This window comes from Ranitomeya imitator, chromosome 2, assembly GCF_032444005.1.
Source record: "Ranitomeya imitator isolate aRanImi1 chromosome 2, aRanImi1.pri, whole genome shotgun sequence".
Lineage (NCBI taxonomy): Eukaryota > Metazoa > Chordata > Amphibia > Anura > Dendrobatidae > Ranitomeya > Ranitomeya imitator.
Window position 1 is genome coordinate 393,560,087 of NC_091283.1, and position 18,605 is coordinate 393,578,691.

The window sequence follows — 18,605 nt, forward strand, 5'->3', positions numbered from 1 at the left end:
GTATCATTGTATGTGTCAGGTTCCTATAAGGTGTCAGGATGTCACCATCTATTTCTCCATGGAGGAGTGGGAGTATTTAGAAGAACACAAAGATCTGTACAAGGACGTCATGATGGAGGTTCCCCAGCCCCTCACATCACCAGGTAATAGGACTAAATACACACGGCCTATAATTATCTGTATGTAAAGAATGAATTCAGTTCCTGTATGTGTTTCCTCCAGTTCTATCCAGTAAGAGGACAACACCAGAGAGATGTCCCCGTCCTCTTCTTCCACAGGACTGTAAACAAGAAGATCCCGACGTTCCTCAGGATCATCAGGTAGATGGAGAGAAGGTGTCATGATATCTCCTCTATGATGTGTAGACGGCTGTGAAGGTCTTGTGCTCAGTCTTGCTTTATTCACACATCAATATTTTTGTTCAGTATTTCATCAGTATTTGTATGCCAAAACCAGGGGTTTCTCCAAAATACAGAACAGTTATCAATCTTTCAATTATAGTTTTTCTCTGTAAGTTCCTTTCCTGGTTTTGGTAAATAAACACAAATGAAGAATACTGAAATTTATACTGAATGGACAATTTGTTAGAGACTCTTGTCTTTTCCTGGCTGGAGCAGGGAAAAGGAAAGTGTGTAGAGACGAACTGTGGATGTGAAAAGTCATAATGGCATCAGGACCAGGTGACTAAGAAAGAAATGAGAACCACTCCAATCAGAGTAGATGTCACCTATAAGGTGCCTGGGTGATAGGGTGTGTTTACAATGGAGAATCACAGCCATTAAAGCCACTGACCTGCTATATGAAGACGATCAGCAGTCGTCTAGTAATAACCTGTGTGTGTGAACAACTGTTAACATGAGCGTTCTATGTGCATAGAATAGCACGTTTCTTCAAAACAATGATATTTAAGCAAGCTTAACCCCTTAAGTATCGAGTCACTTTGTGCGTTAATAAACAAGCTTCATTTTTAAAATCTGACTTGTGTCACTTTATGTGGTAATAACTCTAGGATGCTTCAACATATCCCAGTGATTCTGAGAATTTTTTGGGATACATGGTACTTCATATTAGTGGTAAATGTTGATCAATATGATTTGCATTTATGAAAATTTTGAAAATTTTAGTAGAAAATTTAAATTACGCAATTTTCATACTTTGAATTTTTATGTCCTTAAATCACAAAGTTATATTACACAAAATACCGTATAAGCCGACCCGAGTATAAGCCAAGACCCCTAATTTTGCCACAAAAACTGGGAAAACTTAATGACTCGAGTATAAGCCTAGGGTGGAAAATGCAGCAGCTACCGGTAAGTGTCAAAAATAAAAATAGATACCAATAAAAGTAAAATTAATTGAGACATCAGTAGGTTAAGTGTTTTTGAATATCCATATTGAATCAGGAGCCCCATATAATGCTCCATACAGTTTATGATGGGCCCCATAAGATGCTCCATATTAAAATATGCCCCATATAATGCTGCACAAAGGCGGATTATGGCCCCATAAGATGCTCCATATTAAAATATGCCCCATATAACGCTGCACAAATGTTGATTATGACCGCATAAGATGCTCCATAGACACATTTGCCCCATATAATGCTGCACAAATGCTGAACATGGCCCCATAAGATGCTTCATAGACTATTATGCCCCATATGCTGTAGCTGCGATAAAAAAAAAAAATCACATATTCGCCTCTCGTCGCTCAGGCCCCCGGCAGTTGCAATAGTCACCTTTCCGCGTTCCACCGCCAGCACCACTGTGTCTTCCGCGTCCTCTACAGTGAAGTTCAGGCAGAGGGCGGCGGTCACACTAATCATGTCATCGCACCCTCTGACCTGAGCGTCACTGCAGAGGACACACAGCGGTGCCGGCGGTGGAACGCGGACAGGTGAATGTAGCGCAATGCCCTTGTTATACTCACCTGCTCCTGGCGCGGTCCCTGGTTCTCCGGGCGCCGGCAGCTTCTTCCAGTGTTGAGCGGTCACATGGTACCGCTCATTACAGTAATGAATATGCGGCTCCACCCTTATGGGAGTAAAGTCGGGTCCATATTCATTACTGTAATGAGCGGTACCATGTGACCGCTCAATACAGGAAGAAGCTGCCGGCTCCCGGAGAACCAGGGTCGTGCAGGGGCCGCGCCAGGAGCAGGTAAGTATGATTAGACAGCTGCCGGCCCCTGGGAATGACTCGAGTATAAGCCGAGAGGGGTAATTTCAGCCTAAAAAAATGGGCTGAAATTCCCGGCTTATACTCGAGTATATACAGTAGTTAATAAATAACATTTACCACATGCCTACTGTACATCACCATGATTTTTAAACATAATTTTTCTTTGTCACAAAGTTAGAAGGGGGAAAAGTTGATCAGCAATTTTTCATTTTTCCAAGAAAATTTACAAAACTTGTTTTTTTTTTTCAGGGGCCACCTCACATTTGAAGTGACTTTGAGGTCCCTATATGACAAAAAATACCCAAAAGTGACTTAATTTTAAAAACTCAACCCCTCAAGGTGCTCAAAACCACATTCAATTAGTTTGTTAACCCTTCTGGTCTATCAGAGAAATTAAAACTATGTGGGAAAAAATAACGAAAATTTTTTATTTGTTGTTAGCCCCAAACTTTTCATTTTCACAAGGGTAATAGGAGAAAACAGACTGTACAATTTGCTGTGCAATTTCTTTTTAAGTACACCGATACCCCATATGTGGTGACAAACTAATAGTGTTGAGAAGGGAAGGAGCACCATTCGACTTTTGTGAACATTTTAAACCCATAGGTATTTCACAGAATTGTGTATCATTGGGATGTGAAAACTAAACATTTGATTTCAATTTTTGTCTACAAAAATTTAGCTCTTGTCTTGCTTTCGACTTGCTTGGAATGGTTTGTGGATGCCACATTTCAGTTACAGAGTCCCTGAGGAGTCAGGACAGCAGGACAATCCCCCTTCATAAGTGACCCCATTTTACGATGAATTCATCTAGGGGTGCAGTGATCATATTGGCATAATGGGTGTTTCATAAAATTTAATACCATGGCACTTCACAACCTTTTTAATGCCATGATTGCTATCGATTTGTGGCATCAATCAACCAGTGTTGGTGTAGGCACCTGCCTTGGCTGTTCCGAAGTAGCTTGTCTGTCAACTTAGCCGAGCTGCCAGTGATGATTGTGCGTGGGAAGTGCTGTTTCGGCTTCTTCCGTCAATCATATGCTGTGATCTGTTAGTGAGATTGACTGCGCGTTCACAGTGATCAGACAGCGGGGAATACTGAAATTGGTCCCCACATCTCTAGCCGTGCTGGTCAGTTGACGGTGCCTGAAAGTTTTGCTTGTGCATCTGGTGATTGACTGCCTGTCTGAATAGAACAATATTTATTTGTCGACTATCATCTAGTGTATATGCACGTTAGAGAGTACCTACACTTGTCAGAGCTTTTTATGCATTTTAAGCCCTTTAATTTATCTGTTTTATGAATAATTTTTTTTCGATTATTTAAGAAAATATTGTAATCCTGACTACTGTGCCCCCTTCTTTTGTTTAGTCCATGCTCTCTCAAAGTTGCCATGTTGATTTACTGTTGTTTGTTTTGTTAAATAATTTCATACGAGTTCTCCATCCGTCTGACTTGTAGTATTTGTTTCAGGATACAGATCTGCCCCATATTAATACTAGAGAGACATATGTGAGGGATGATGAGTGGTGTAAAGAGGAGATTCCTACAGATGACTACCCAGGTGAGTAGTGACCACTAAATGCAGAGAAGTCACAGGTTCTACTCAGTCACTGGATGATATAATTATGTGTTGAAATGTTTAGGGTTTGTTCACACAGATTGTTTCTTTAGATTTTACACCTATAGATTTAATCGCTTAAACAAAAAAAAAACACACACACCTTTTCACACTATTCTGTATTCACAATCCTGTCTTACTTTTTAAACTTGTTGGGGATTTGAACTCAGGACTAGAGTTGAGCGAATTTGCTCTGGTTCCCTCGTGTTCAGAAAGCTATAGCGCTTACCGAAAAAGCTGCAGAGGGAACCCGGCTTCCTGGATCACTCCAGCTGATTAGCTGATTGGTGCTGCAGCTGCATGTGCCGTGGATTTGTCACAGTCACAGCACATGCATGGTGAGCCCAACAAACAGGCTCTCCATGAATGTGTAGTGACTGTCACACAGCTGACCAAATTCGCTCAACTCAACTCAGAACCCCTGATATGGAGGGCAGAAACTTTACTAGTGAGCCACAGGCTGCACTGTTATGTACAAAATACATTTGTCACCCTGAAAACTTTAGTAGCATCCTTCTTTACAAGCATAATATTCCAATATGTAAATGGTGCAATTGTTTTTAGAATTCTTAAAAAGGACACATATAAGAAATCATAATACATGGGACCACTCTGCTTCTGTTTGCATTGGTTGAACATCATATCCATTTTGGACATGAATCCTATTATATTCCTAAAATATCCTCACTCCATGACACAGACAGTGCCACTGCTTTCTACAATGCCACTCTCGCATCAGCTATTGACACGGTTGCCCCTCTCGTTCATGGCAGAGTGCGACGTATCAGTAGACAACCCTGGCACAATAACACCACTAAAAAGCTCCGGCAAGTGTCCAGGGTTGCAGAGCAGCATTGAAAGAAAACACATTTGCAAGATGACTTCACTGCATTCAAACAGGCAACACTAGCTTTTAATTCGGCTCTCACCTCTGCTAAACAGGCCTACTTCACAACCCTCGTATCCTCCCTATCTTCGAACCCCAAACAGTTATTTAACTCCCTCCTGAGCCTCCCACCGCCCCCTCCAACCTCCCTCATCTCTGCTGAGGATTTTGCCACACACTTTAAAACTAAGATTGACCAAACAAGGCAAGTCTTCATTATTCAACCACCACAACCCCTTTGTATACCAGACCAATGCCCAAACCCAATAACCTCCCTATCCAACATCACTGAAGGGGGGCTTAATTGTCTCCTCTCTAAATCGCACCTCACCGCCTGTGCACTCGATTCCATCCCACCTCCTCCCCAACCTCACTACCACTCTTATCCCATCCCTAACCCGCCTCTTCAACCTATCACTAACTTCTGGCACCTTCCCTTCTGCTTTCAAACATGCCACAATCACGCCTATCCTTAAAAAGCCAACCCTCGATCCAACTGCTATGTCCAGCTATCGCCCAATATCGCTGCTCCCATTCGCTTCCAAACTCCTGGAGCAGCACGTCCACTCTGAACCTTCCTCCCACCTGTCAGCTAATTTGCTCTTTGACAATCTACAATCTGGTTTCCGCCCCGATCACTCAACTGAGACAGCCCTGACCAAAATCATTAATGACCTACTTACAGCCAAAGCTACTGGACAATACTCTGTACTCCTCCTTCTAGACCTGTCCTCTGCTTTTGACACAGTTGACCACTGCCTCCTACTACAGATCCTCTCCTCCTTTGGCATCAAAGAACCCTATCCTGGATTTCCTCATACCTTTCCAACCGCATATTCAGCGTCTCCCACTCCCATACTACCTCCTCATCCCACTGTCTCTCTGTTGGAGTCCCCCAAGGCTCTGCTCTAGGACCCCTACTCTTCTCAATCTATACACTTGGCCTGGCACAACTCATAAGGTCCCATGGATTCCAGTACCACCTTTATGCTGATGACACTCAGATCTACCTTTCCGGCCCAGACGTCACCTCTCTGTTGTCCAGAATCTAGTGTCTATCAGCCATATCCTCCTTCTTCTCCTCTCGCTTCCTCAAACTCAATGTGGACAAATCTGAACTCATCATCTTTCCCCCATCTCATAGATCTTCCATACCTGACATATCTATCGCAATTAATGACATCAAGCTTTCCCAGCACCGGAAGTCCGCTGCCTCGAAGTAACCCTTGACTCTGCCCTGTCCTTCAAACCGCACATCCAAGCTCTTTCCACCTCCTGTCTACTAAATGCTTGTGCGCGTCTTCATCATCTTCCGCCTTGACTACTGCAACACCCTCCTCTGCGGCCTCCCTGCTAACACCCTTGCACCTCTCCAGTCCATCCTTAACTCTGCTGCCCGACTAATTCATCTCTCTCCTCGCTACTCTTCCACTTCCCCCCCCTCTGCAAATCTCTTCACTGGCTCCCATTCCCTCAGCGTATCCAGTTCAAACTACTAATACTGACCTACAAAGCCATCCACAACCTGTCTCCTCCATATATCTCTGAACTAATCTCCCGATATCTTCCTTCACGTAATCTCCGGTCCTCCCAAGACCTCCTTCTCTCCTCCACACTTATCCGCTCCTCACCCAACCTCCTCCAAGACTTCTCCAGAATATCCCCCATCCTCTTGAATTCTTTACCCCAACACATCCGACTATCAACCACATTTGAATCCTTCAGACAGAACCTGAAAACCCACCTCTTCAGGAAAGCCTACAGCCTGCACTGACCCTGCTGCCTCCTCACCACTACCGAAGCTACCGCCTCACCAACACCTCAACCTACTGTCTCCTTCCCCACTGCAACCCTCGACCTACTGTCTCCTTCCCCACAATCCTGTAGAATGTAAGCTCACAAGGGCAAGGTCCTCGCCCCTCTGTATCAGTCTGTAATTGTTAGTTTGCTTACTGTAAGTGATATCTGTAATTTGTATGCAACCCCTTCTCATGTACAGCACCATGGAATCAATGGTGCTATAGAAATAAATAATAATAATAATAAAATGGAACAGAAAAAAGAAAACTCCCAAACAAAAGTGTGAACACGGCCTGAGGCTGTCATCCAAAGAATGGAGAAGTCTGTTTCTCATTTGATTTGTAGAGAAAAATTTCCCGTTCAAAAGATTGTGTCTGTGAGAAAACTGGTAACACTCAGCTGTCATCCATGTTTATCATCTGAGTGTTGTTCATTCTTCACTGAGCAGTTGATATTAGAGGCTTTGTCAAATGCCACACAGATTGCAAAAATGGACAAAGGGACAAAAAATGGATGCAACATATTGAAATCTAATTTTTTTAAATTTATAAACTGAAGCAAATGTAGTCTGATTTAGGCCAAAGTCTATATTCACACTCTGTATGGGGGTTATATCTTCATACAGGAAAACACATTACCCTGACGTGTCCATCAACCCCTCAGGGAGGTGCGCATTTTGGGTTTTTAGGACAATTTGTTCTTTTTCATTTACTTGTCCCGTTTCAAGATCCATAGGTTTTTTTTTTCCCCATCCTCATAACTGTATGATGGCTTCTTTTTTTTCATAAATCTCTTTATAAAAGAATATAATGGACCTGTTCTCCATTCTTGAATTTACTGCTTATTTTCATAAAAAATACAAAACCCCACACAGGCTCCAAATCCATTCCTTCTTGAACGCACACTCAGTGTCTCCTATTGCATATACTTCAGCCCCGGTGTTTCCTGTGTGATGTATATGCTGCAGTCTCAGTGTATACTATGTGATGTATTAAAACCAACAAATTACCAGCGCCAAATAGTAATAGATCTAATACTAGAGACACACCCACAATAAATATGAATTCCAAACTAAACAAAAAGGAGCTACAACTATCTCATATGAAAGATTAATTTCTCGATAAACTAAGTTCGTGCCTGCAGTAATCGTGTATGCATCAGTTCACTAATATTATAATAATAATTTTTTTTTTAGTGCCGCATATTATCCTCCGTGATTTGTTACTGCCGGCACTAATATGACAAACAACAACCCCTACAAGCTAATTAAGCAATAAAAAAGGGGGACAGAGTATTAAACCAAGTAAATCATTTTTACTTCAGCAAAATACAATAAATAATAAACAGAATAATACTGCCAAAGCAGGAATAAGGGGATCCAAGGTAAACTTTTTAACAACCAGTAGTAAACAGAAAAGGTTATAGTACAACCATAGCTCCCAACCGTCCCTCATTGAGCGGGATTGTCACGGTTTTGAGCCTTTGCTGTTATGACCTGGTGGTCAGGACCTGCGTCCAGGGCCTCTTCGGGACCGGCAAGGGCAAAAGCAACCCACTGGCACGAGAACAGGAGGGCTTAGCCCGAGCACAAGTCCCACAGGACTGCACAAAAGAACGCACATCCCGTGACAAAGACGGCCACCAAAAGGATCTAGCCACCAAATCTCTGGTACCAAAGATTCCAGGATGCCCAGCCAACACTGAACAATGAATCTCAGAGATAACTCTACTAGTCCATCTATCAGGGACAAACAGTTTCTCCGCTGGGCAACGGTCAGGTCTATCAGCCTGAAATTTTTGCAGCACCCGCCGCAAATCAGGGGAGATGGCAGACAAAATTACCCCCTCTTTGAGAATACCCGCCGGCTCAGGAACACCCGGAGAGTCAGGCACAAAACTCCTTGACAGGGCATCAGCCTTCACATTCTTAGAGCCCGAAAGGTACGAAACCACAAAATCAAAACGGGAGAAAAATAACGACCATCGAGCCTGTCTCGGATTCAACCGTTTGGCAGACTCAAGATAAGTCAAATTCTTGTGATCTGTCCAGACCACCACGCGATGCTTGGCTCCTTCAAGCCAATGACGCCACTCCTCGAATGCCCACTTCATGGTCAACAACTCTCGATTACCAACATCATAATTACGCTCAGCAGGCAAAAACTTTCTAGAAAAGAAAGCACGTGGCTTCATCACCGAGCCATCAGAACTTCTTTGCGACAAAACAGCCCCTGCTCCAATCTCAGAAGCATCAACCTCAACCTGAAACGGGAGCGAAACATCTGGCTGGCACAACACAGGGGCAGAAGAAAAACGACACTTCAACTCCTGAAAAGCCTCTACAGCTGCAGAAGACCAATTGACCACATCAGCACCCTTCTTGGTCAAATCAGTCAACGGTTTAGCAACACTAGAAAAATTAGCGATGAAGCGCCGATAAAAATAAGCAAAGCCCAGGAACTTTTGCAGGCTCTTTACAGATGTCGGCTGAGTCCAATCGTAAATGGCCTGGACTTTAACAGGGTCCATCTCGATAGTAGAAGGGGAAAAAATGAACCCCAAAAAGGAAACCTTCTGAACTCCAAAGAGACACTTTGACCCCTTCACAAACAAGGAATTCGCACGAAGGACCTGGAACACCATTCTGACCTGCTTCACATGAGACTCCCAATCATCCGAAAAGACCAAAATATCATCCAAATACACAATCAGGAATTTATCCAGGTACTCTCGGAAGATGTCATGCATAAAGGACTGAAATACTGATGGAGCATTGGAAAGCCCGAATGGCATAACCAGGTACTCAAAATGACCCTCGGGCCTATTAAATGCTGTTTTCCATTCATCGCCTTGTTTAATACGCACAAGATTATACGCCCCTCGAAGATCTATCTTGGTGAACCAACTTTAATACGAGCAAACAAATCAGACAGCAACGGCAAAGGATACTGAAATTTGACTGTAATTTTATTAAGAAGGCGGTAATCAATACAAGGTCTCAAAGAACCATCCTTCTTGGCCACAAAAAAAAACCCTGCTCCTAACGGTGATGACGACGGGCGAATATGGCCTTTCTCCAAGGATTCCTTTATATAACTCCGCATAGCGGCGTGTTCTGGCACAGATAAATTGAACAATCGGCCCTTAGGAAACTTACTACCAGGAATCAAATTAATTGCACAATCGCAATCCCTATGAGGAGGTAGGGCACTGGCTTTGGGCTCATCAAATACATCCCGGTAATCCGACAAAAACTCTGGAACTTCAGAAGGAGTGGAAGATGAAATAGACAAAAATGGAACATCACCATGTACCCCCTGGCAACCCCAGCTGGACACAGACAAAGATTTCCAGTCCAATACTGGATTATGAACCTGTAGCCATGGCAACGCCAAAACGACCACATCATGCAGATTATGCAACACCAGAAAGCGGATATCCTCCTGATGTGCAGGAGCCATGCACATGGTCAATTGGGTCAATTGAGGCTTATTCTTGGCCAAAGGCGTAGCATCAATTCCTCTCAATGGAATAGGATACTGCAAGGGCTCCAAGAAAAAACCACAGCGCCTAGCATACTCCAAGTCCATCAAATTCAGGGCAGCGCCTGAATCCACAAATGCCATAACAGAATAGGATGACAAAGAGCAAATCAGAGTAACGGACAATAGAAATTTAGACTGTACCATACCAATGGTGGCAGACCTAGCGAACCGCTTAGTGCGCTTAGGACAATCGGAGATAGCATGAGTGGAATCACCACAGTAAAAACATAGCCCATTCCGACGTCTGTGTTCTTGCCGTTCAGCTCTGGTCAAAGTGCTATCACATTGCATAGGCTCAGGCCCATGCTCAGATAGTACCGCCAAATGGTGCACAGCTTTACGCTCACGCAAGCGTCGATCGATCTGAATGGCCAAAGACATAGACTCATTCAGACCAGCAGGTATGGGAAATCCCACCATGACATCCTTAAGGGCTTCAGAGAGACCCTTTCTGAAGATTGCTGCCAGGGCACATTCATTCCACTGAGTGAGCACAGACCACTTTCTAAACTTCTGACAATATATCTCCGCTTCATCCTGACCCTGACACAGAGCCAGCAAGATTTTCTCTGCCTGATCCACTGAATTAGGTTCGTCATAAGGCAATCCAAGCGCCAGGAAAAACGCATCAACATCACGCAATACCGGATCTCCTGGCGCAAGGGAAAATGCCCAGTCTTGAGGGTCACCACGTAACAGAGAAATAATGATCTTTACTTGTTGAACAGGGTCACCTGGGGAGCGAGGTTTCAAGGCAAGAAACAATTTACAATTATTTTTGAAATTCAAGAACTTAGATCTATCACCAAAAAACAAATCAGGAATTGGAATCCTAGGCTCTGACATCGGATTCTGAACCACAAAATCTTGAATGTTTTGTACCCTTGTAGTGAGATTATCCATCCAAGAGGACAAACCTTGAATGTCCATGTTTACACCTGTGTCTTGAACCACCCAGAAGTAAAGGGGAAAAGAGAGACAAAACACACTGCAAAGAAAAAAAAATGGTCTCAGAACTTCTCTTATCCCTCTATTGAGATGCATTAGTACTTTGGGCCACCTGTACTGTTATGACCTGGTGGTCAGGACAATAATGGACCTGGTGGTTAAGAGCACACGGAATGACCTGATAGTTACTGATAATAAGGACGAGCTCTGGGACGTGGGAACTCTGCTGACCTCAATCCCTAATCCTATCACACACACTAGAAATAGCCGTGGATTGCTCCTAACGCTCCCTATGCAACTCTTCACAGCCTAAGGAACTAGCTAGCCCTGAAGATAGAAAAATAAAGCCTACCTTGCCTCAGAGAAATTCCCCAAAGGAAAAGGCAGCCCCCCACATATAATGACTGTGAGTAAGATGAAAATACAAACACAGAGATGAAATAGATTTAGCAAAGTGAGGCCCGACTTACTGAACAGACTGAGAATAGGAAAGGTTGCTTTGCGGTCAGCACAAAAACCTACAAAAAGACCACGCAGAGGGCGCAAAAATACCCTCTGCACCGACTCACGGTTCGGAGGCGCTCCCTCTGCGTCCCAGAGCTTCCAGCAAGCAAGACAACAATAAAAATAGCAAGCTGGACAGAAAAATAGCAAATCAAAGAAAAACAAGCAGGAACTTAACTTCTGCTGGGAAGACAGGTCACAAGAACGATCCAGGAGTGAACTAGACCAATACTGGAACATTGACAGGTGGCATGGAGCAAAGATCCAAGTGGAGCTAAATAGAGCAGCCAGCTAACGAATTAACCTCGTCACCTGTGGAAGGAAACTCAGAAACACCCACCAGAGGAAGTCCATGGACAGAACCAGCCGAAGTACCATTCATGACCACAGGAGGGAGCCCGACAACAGAATTCACAACACTTTGCCTTGCTGTCCAGCACGGGATGCTCTGATCCGGCAGAGCGCAGACAGCAGGACCGACACGCCCCCTTGTGTTAAGCCATGCCCCGGGCCCTTACCCTTCCGTATGGCTGCCTGCTTTCCATGCACAGGACCTGTGATGAGGTCACAGGAGGGGAGGAGTCAGCGGTCACATGTACGGGACCTCTGTGGATTGCAGGACTCGGCTGCCTGTGCTGGTTGCCAGCTTGCTGCCACATGGTGCTGCAGCCGCAGGATGAGGTAAGTATGCTGCCTTGTGTGGGGTCAGGAGGTGTACAGTGTGGATGTAGCAGAGCCGTGCGTGTGCGAGGTGTATGGAGCGGAGCCATGTGTGTGCGAGGTGTACGGAGCGGAGCCGTGTGTGTGCGAGGTGTACGGAGCGGAGCCGTGTGTGTGTGAGGTGTACGGAGCGGAGCCGTGTGTGTGTGAGGTGTACGGAGCGGAGCCGTGTGTGTGTGAGGTGTACGGAGCGGAGCCGTGTGTGTGTGAGGTGTACGGAGCGGAGCCGTGTGTGTGTGAGGTGTACGGAGCGGAGCCGTGTGTGTGCGAGGTGTATGGAGCGGAGCCGTGTGTGTGCGAGGTGTACGGAGCGGAGCCGTGTGTGTGCGAGGTGTACGGAGCGGAGCCGTGTGTGTGCGAGGTGTACGGAACGGAGCCGTGTGTGTGCGAGGTGTACGGAGCGGAGCCGTGTGTGTGCGAGGTGTACGGAGCGGAGCCGTGTGTGTGCGAGGTGTACGGAGCGGAGCCATGTGTGTGCGAGGTACTATGTGTCGCCATTATATGGAGCATCATGTGTGTTCATTATACAGTATGGAGAATCATGTGTGGTCATTATACAGTATGGAGAATCATGTGGGGCCATTATACAGTATGGAGCATCATGTGCGAATATTATACAGTATGGAGCATCATGTGCGGCTAATATACAGTATGGAGCATCATGTGCGCGGTCATTATACAGTATGGAGCATCATGTGCGGTCATTATACAGTATGGAGCATCATGTGCGGTCATTATACAGTATGGAGCATCATGTGGAGCCATTATACCGTATTGAGCATCATGTGCGGACAATATACAGTATGGAGCATCATGTGCGGCCATTATACAGAATGGAGTATCATGTGGGGCCATTATACAGAATGGAGCATCATGTGGAGCCATTATACAGTATTGAGCATCATGTGCGGCTAATATACAGTATGGAGCATCATGTGCGGTCATTATACAGTATGGAGCATCATTTGCGGTCATTATACAGTATGGAGCATCATGTGCGGTCATTATACAGTATTGAGCATCATGTGGGGCCATTATACAGTATGGAATCATATGTGGTCATTACAGTATGGAGCATCATGTGGGGTCATTATACAGTATGGAGCATCATGTGTGGTCATTATACAGTATGGAGAATCATGTGGGGCCATTATACAGTATGGAGCATCATGTGCGGTCATTAGACAGTATTGAGCATCATGTGGGGTCATTATACAGTATGGAGCATCATGTGGCGTCATTATACAGTATGGAGCATCATGTGCGGTCATTATACAGTATGGAGCATCATGTGCGGCCATTATACAGTATGGAGCATCATGTGTTGTCGTCATACAGTATGGAGCATCATGTGCGGCCAATATACAGTATGGAGCATCATGTGCGGCCAATATACAGTATGGAGCATCATGTGCGGTCATTACACAGTATGGAGCATCATGTGCGGTCATTATACAGTATTGAGCATCATCTGGGGTCATTATACAGTATGGAATCATATGCGGTCATAACAGTATGGAGCATCATGTGCGACCATTATACAGTATGGAGCATCATGTGTTGTCGTCATACAGTATGGAGCATCATGTGCGGTCATTATACAGTATTGAGCATCATGTGGGGTCATTATACAGTATTGAGCATCATGTGGGGTCGTTATACAGTATGGAGCATCATGTGGGGTCATTATACAGTATGGAGCATCATGTGGTCATTATACAGTATTGAGCATCATGTGCGGTTATTATACAGTATGGAGCATCATGTGCGGTCATTATACAGTATGGAGAATCATGTGTGGTCATCATACAGTATGGAGTATCATGTGTGGCCATTATACAGTATGGAGCACTGTGTGGCCATATTTTTTTGTTTATAATTATTGTATATGAAACTGATCAGCAGTGCTAAATGGGTGTGGTTGGGACGTGGATATGGGTGTCACTAATTATGAATGGGTGTGGTCAGGGGCGTGGCTTAAAATTTGCAGCGTTGCGCGCCGCAGGCTTTATCGATCTCTCACATCTTCAAAAGTTGGGAGGTATGGTACAACTACCTCATTTATATGTATGCAATAATTACGAATTCAATAAGTCAAATTAATTAACCCTGCTGTTGTCTTTGGTCTGGGGAGACCTATTTTGAACTTTGGTATTTTTTGGGGTGTTCAAGATGCGGTTCTGAAAATTGTGGTTGATTGACTTAAATGAGGATGGGTCGGTCGGCCACGGGTTTGAGAGCCGCATCTTGAATATTTTAAAGAATATTGAAGTTCAAGGTCGGTTTGGTTTTTGACCGAAGACAACAGCAGGGTTTTAAATATGTACAACCAGAAGAAAGGCTATTTAAAGCCAAATGGATTACTCCAATTCACAAAGTATAAGGCAATGCTCCCCTATGAGGCAAAAGTAGCAGCACATGACTAATTGTATATGCCTGTGTGAAGATAAAATGCTGACTGTGCAAGACCGCAAGTGGGCTAAAGTTACTCCCATGCAAACAGTATAAGGCAATGCTCTAGTATGATGTAAAAGTAACAGCACATGGCTGTTTGTATATTAAGTCTGTGTGAAGATAAAGTGCTGACAGTGCAAGACCGCAAGTGGGCTAAAGTGCAGAAGATTAACAAGTACTCCTGAGCAGGCCTTCTATAAGAGAAGTTATCAGAAGAAGCTTTGAAGGCAAAAGAAAAGGTGCAAGAATTAATTTCCAATAAAGTTACAGAGTGATTGTTCCAATATATTTTTATATATAATATTGTGTACATTTTTGGCTACAAAAAAAGATTTTTCTTGTTTATCTTGCTTGTACATAATTTCTCTTGCAATTTGTGCATAATCCATACATGATGGTAAAATGGAACTGTTTATTTTAAATCTGGACATTAGAAAACATGTGAATTGGCCATTGGATTTGAAAAGGATTTTAGCAACCCGAATTTTGCATATCTGTGTAAATGATTTGTATTACAATTTGCATGAAAATGTATACATTTTATGATATTGATATGATTTCAGGGCAGTGTTATTGAAACATATTAATTACTTTTATTCTTTGCAGATAACTGTACCAGAAGTTCAGAGGGAAATCTGATATTTTCAGATTTTGCAGCAGGTGATTATGGTATTACACCAGATACATATGAACAACATGCCATTATCTCAGATACACCTCAAGCCCTTCTCCGAAAAAATCTTTCATCTGATCATTTTCAACCTGTTGTTTCTTCTGCTTCGTCAGTGACCAATGTGCAAAACAAAAGTCATAGAAGGACTAATGAACGTGAACTAGCTCTTAAAGAGGGGAAACCGTTTTCTTGCTCAGAATGTGGGAAATGTTTCAATGGGAAATCAGATCTTGTTAGGCATCGGAAAATTCACACCGGGGAGAAGTTCTTTTCATGTTTAGAATGTGACAAGTGTTTTACACAGAAATCACAGCTTATTGTACATCAGAGAACTCACACAGAGGAGAAGCCATATTCATGTTCAGAATGTGGGAAATGTTTTAATGAGCTATCACATCTCATTGCACATCAGAGAATACATACAGGGGAGAAGCCATTTTTATGTTCAGAATGTGGAAAATGTTTCGTAGAGAAATCACATCTTGTAACACATCAGAGAGTTCACACAGGGGAAAAGCCATATTCATGTTCGGAATGTGGGAAATGTTTTAAAACAAGATCATATCTTGTTGTACATCAGAGAATTCACACAGGGGAAAAGCCTTATTTATGTTCTGAATGTAGTAAATGTTTTAAAACAAAATCAGAACTTGTTGTACATCAGAAAATGCACACAGGGGCGAAGCCATTTTCATGTTCAGAATGTGGAAAATGTTTTACATTGAAAGCAAATCGTGTTAGACATCAAAAAACACACACAGGGAAGTAGCAACTTTTCCATTTATGATTTTTTTTAAAGGTGTAAGAGAAGAAAGCAAGTTATAGTAAAGTCACACTTACAAAAAACAGGGAAAACTATTTGGAGCATTAGATTAGAAAATGTATACAATTACCAATGATTAATTGTTACAGAAAAGCAATTAGTATCCATAAAATACATCTATGTATAAACTATATATACAGTACAGACCAAAAGTTTGGACATACCTTCTCATTTAAAGATTTTTCTGTATTTTCATGACTATGAAAATTGGAAATTCACACTGAAGGCATCAAAACTGGACCGCAGAGTTAAGGCAAAAGGGTCAACAAGTGCTAAGCATCTCTGAGAAATCCTTCAAGATTGTTGGAAGACCATTTCCGGTGACTACCTCTTGAAGCTCATCAAGAGAATGCCAAGAGTGTGCAAAGCAGACATCAAAGCAAAAGGTGGCTACTTTGAAGAACCTAGAATATAAGACATATTTTCAGTTGTTTCACACTTTTTTGTTAAGTATATAATTCCACATGTGTTAGTTCATAGTTTTGATGCCTTCAGAGTGAATTTACAATTTTCATAGTCATGAAAATACAGAAAAATCTTTAAATGAGAAGGTGTGTCCAAACTTTTGGTCTGTACTGTATATATATAATATTTAATATTTACATAAACGATGCCGCTCTCTCCTGTTTGATGTGACATCATCAATGGAGAGTTGCTGCTATTCATTATCAGGAGCGGCTTAATGTACATTTTTTGCAAAAAACGTATCAACCAAATACCCTGTTTTTTCCATCTTTTTACTAGCACTTGCTGTCCACTGTGATTTTTTTGCAACAGTGTGTTTTTGGTTTTACTGTGCTTTTTTATGTTTTCAAGTCTCTTGGTGGTGTGAACATGTCTCTACGGGCTTGTTCACTGTGCGCGCAGCTCATTTGTTCTGGTTTCATATAATTGTTTTCTTGTGTCCACAAGACTGGGGAGGCCTCCACCCCTCTTTTTTTGAGCTGTGCGCACAGGAGCCGTTCTGTCCAGCGTGTCCACATGGACATTCCTTTTCTGAATCCTGCTCATACAGGTATTGTACATATGACCAGGTTTTAAATACATCAGATAGGGATTACATACATTAGTTAGGACTGCTCTGATATGGGTATACCTTGACGTTTGGGAGAGCGGCTTAATGTACATTTTTTGCAAAAAACGTATCAACCAAATACCCTGTTTTTTCCATCTTTTTACTAGCACTTGCTGTCCACTGTGATTTTTTTGCAACAGTGTGTTTTTGGTTTTACTGTGCTTTTTTGTGTTTTCATTATCAGGACAGTTGCCAACCAATACCCAGCCGGTTTGTTAAGTATTTTATTATTATATACATAACATACAGCTTTGGCAAAAAGTAAAAGACCACTGCACAGTTTTATAAAAATCAGCTTCTCTACATGTCTGACAGCCATTCCAGTGTCAGTTGAATTCCAATCAGAGTACACCTCACTCTACTTAATCAGCATCTGATTAGGTGATCACCTGAACCAAATCTTATTTAATGAAGGAAAGTAGAAAGAAAACACTGCTGTGCTGTTCACAATCCTCTTGCAATAGGACAAACTGGGTGGCCAAACAAGTGCTAGTAATGACCCAAAAGTAATAGGAATGAAAAAATAACTTTTAACCATGCCAATGGAGTCGAAAAGAAAGGTCTTGAGTGAGGAAAAGAAGTGCTCAATTCTGGCTTTACAAGCAGAGGGACACAGTGAGCACCATGTTGCCTCCATCCTTAAAATTTCTAAGATGGCAGTCCATTACAACAAGGTCAAGCAGCAGACAATGGGGAAAACAACTTTCCACCGTGATGACTGTCATCTTAATTGAATGTCGCTCAGCAACTGTAGGATGACATCAAGCGACCTACAACAGGAATGGCAAATGGCAGCTGGCGTGAAGTGCATGGCAAAAACAGCTCATAACAGGCTCCTAGAGGCAGGACTCAAGTCATCTGAAGCTAGAGAAAGCCTTTCATTAATGAGGAGCAAAGGAGAGCCAGGCTGAAGTTTGCCTAAGACCATAGGAATTGGAGCATAGAGGACTGGAGTAAGGTAATCTTCTCTGATGGGTCTAATTTTCAGCTTTGCCCAACATCTTGTCATCTAATGGTTAGATGGAGACCTGGAGAGGCATACAAGCCACAGTGTCTTGCACCCACTGTGAAATTTGGGGGAGGATCGGTGATGATCTGGGGATGCTTCAGCAAGGCTGGAATTGGACAGGTTGTTCTTTGCGAAAGACATATGAATCAAGCCTCATACAAGGTTATCCTAGATAAACAGTTAATTCCTTCTGCTCAAGCAATGTTCCCCAACTCTGAGGACTGTTTATCCTGCAGGACAATGCGCCATGCCACACAGCTAGGTCAGTCAAGATGTGGATGAAGGACCACCACATCAAATCACTGTTATGGCCAGCGCAATCTCCACCTGAAGCCAATTGAAAACCTTTGGAATGTAGTCAAG

General features: G+C 43.0%; 1 protein-coding gene across 1 annotated transcript; it reads left to right on the forward strand.

Annotated features, from left to right (window-relative positions):
* Positions 1 to 224: 224 nt before the first annotated feature.
* LOC138667048 (oocyte zinc finger protein XlCOF22-like) lies at positions 225 to 16,642 on the forward strand (the record flags this gene model as incomplete). The annotated part of the gene is made up of 3 exons (XM_069755303.1): positions 225 to 320; positions 3,658 to 3,748; positions 15,269 to 16,642. Coding segments are annotated over 3 exons (1,023 nt in total), but the record flags the coding sequence as incomplete, so codon positions are not given.
* Positions 16,643 to 18,605: the final 1,963 nt, after the last annotated feature.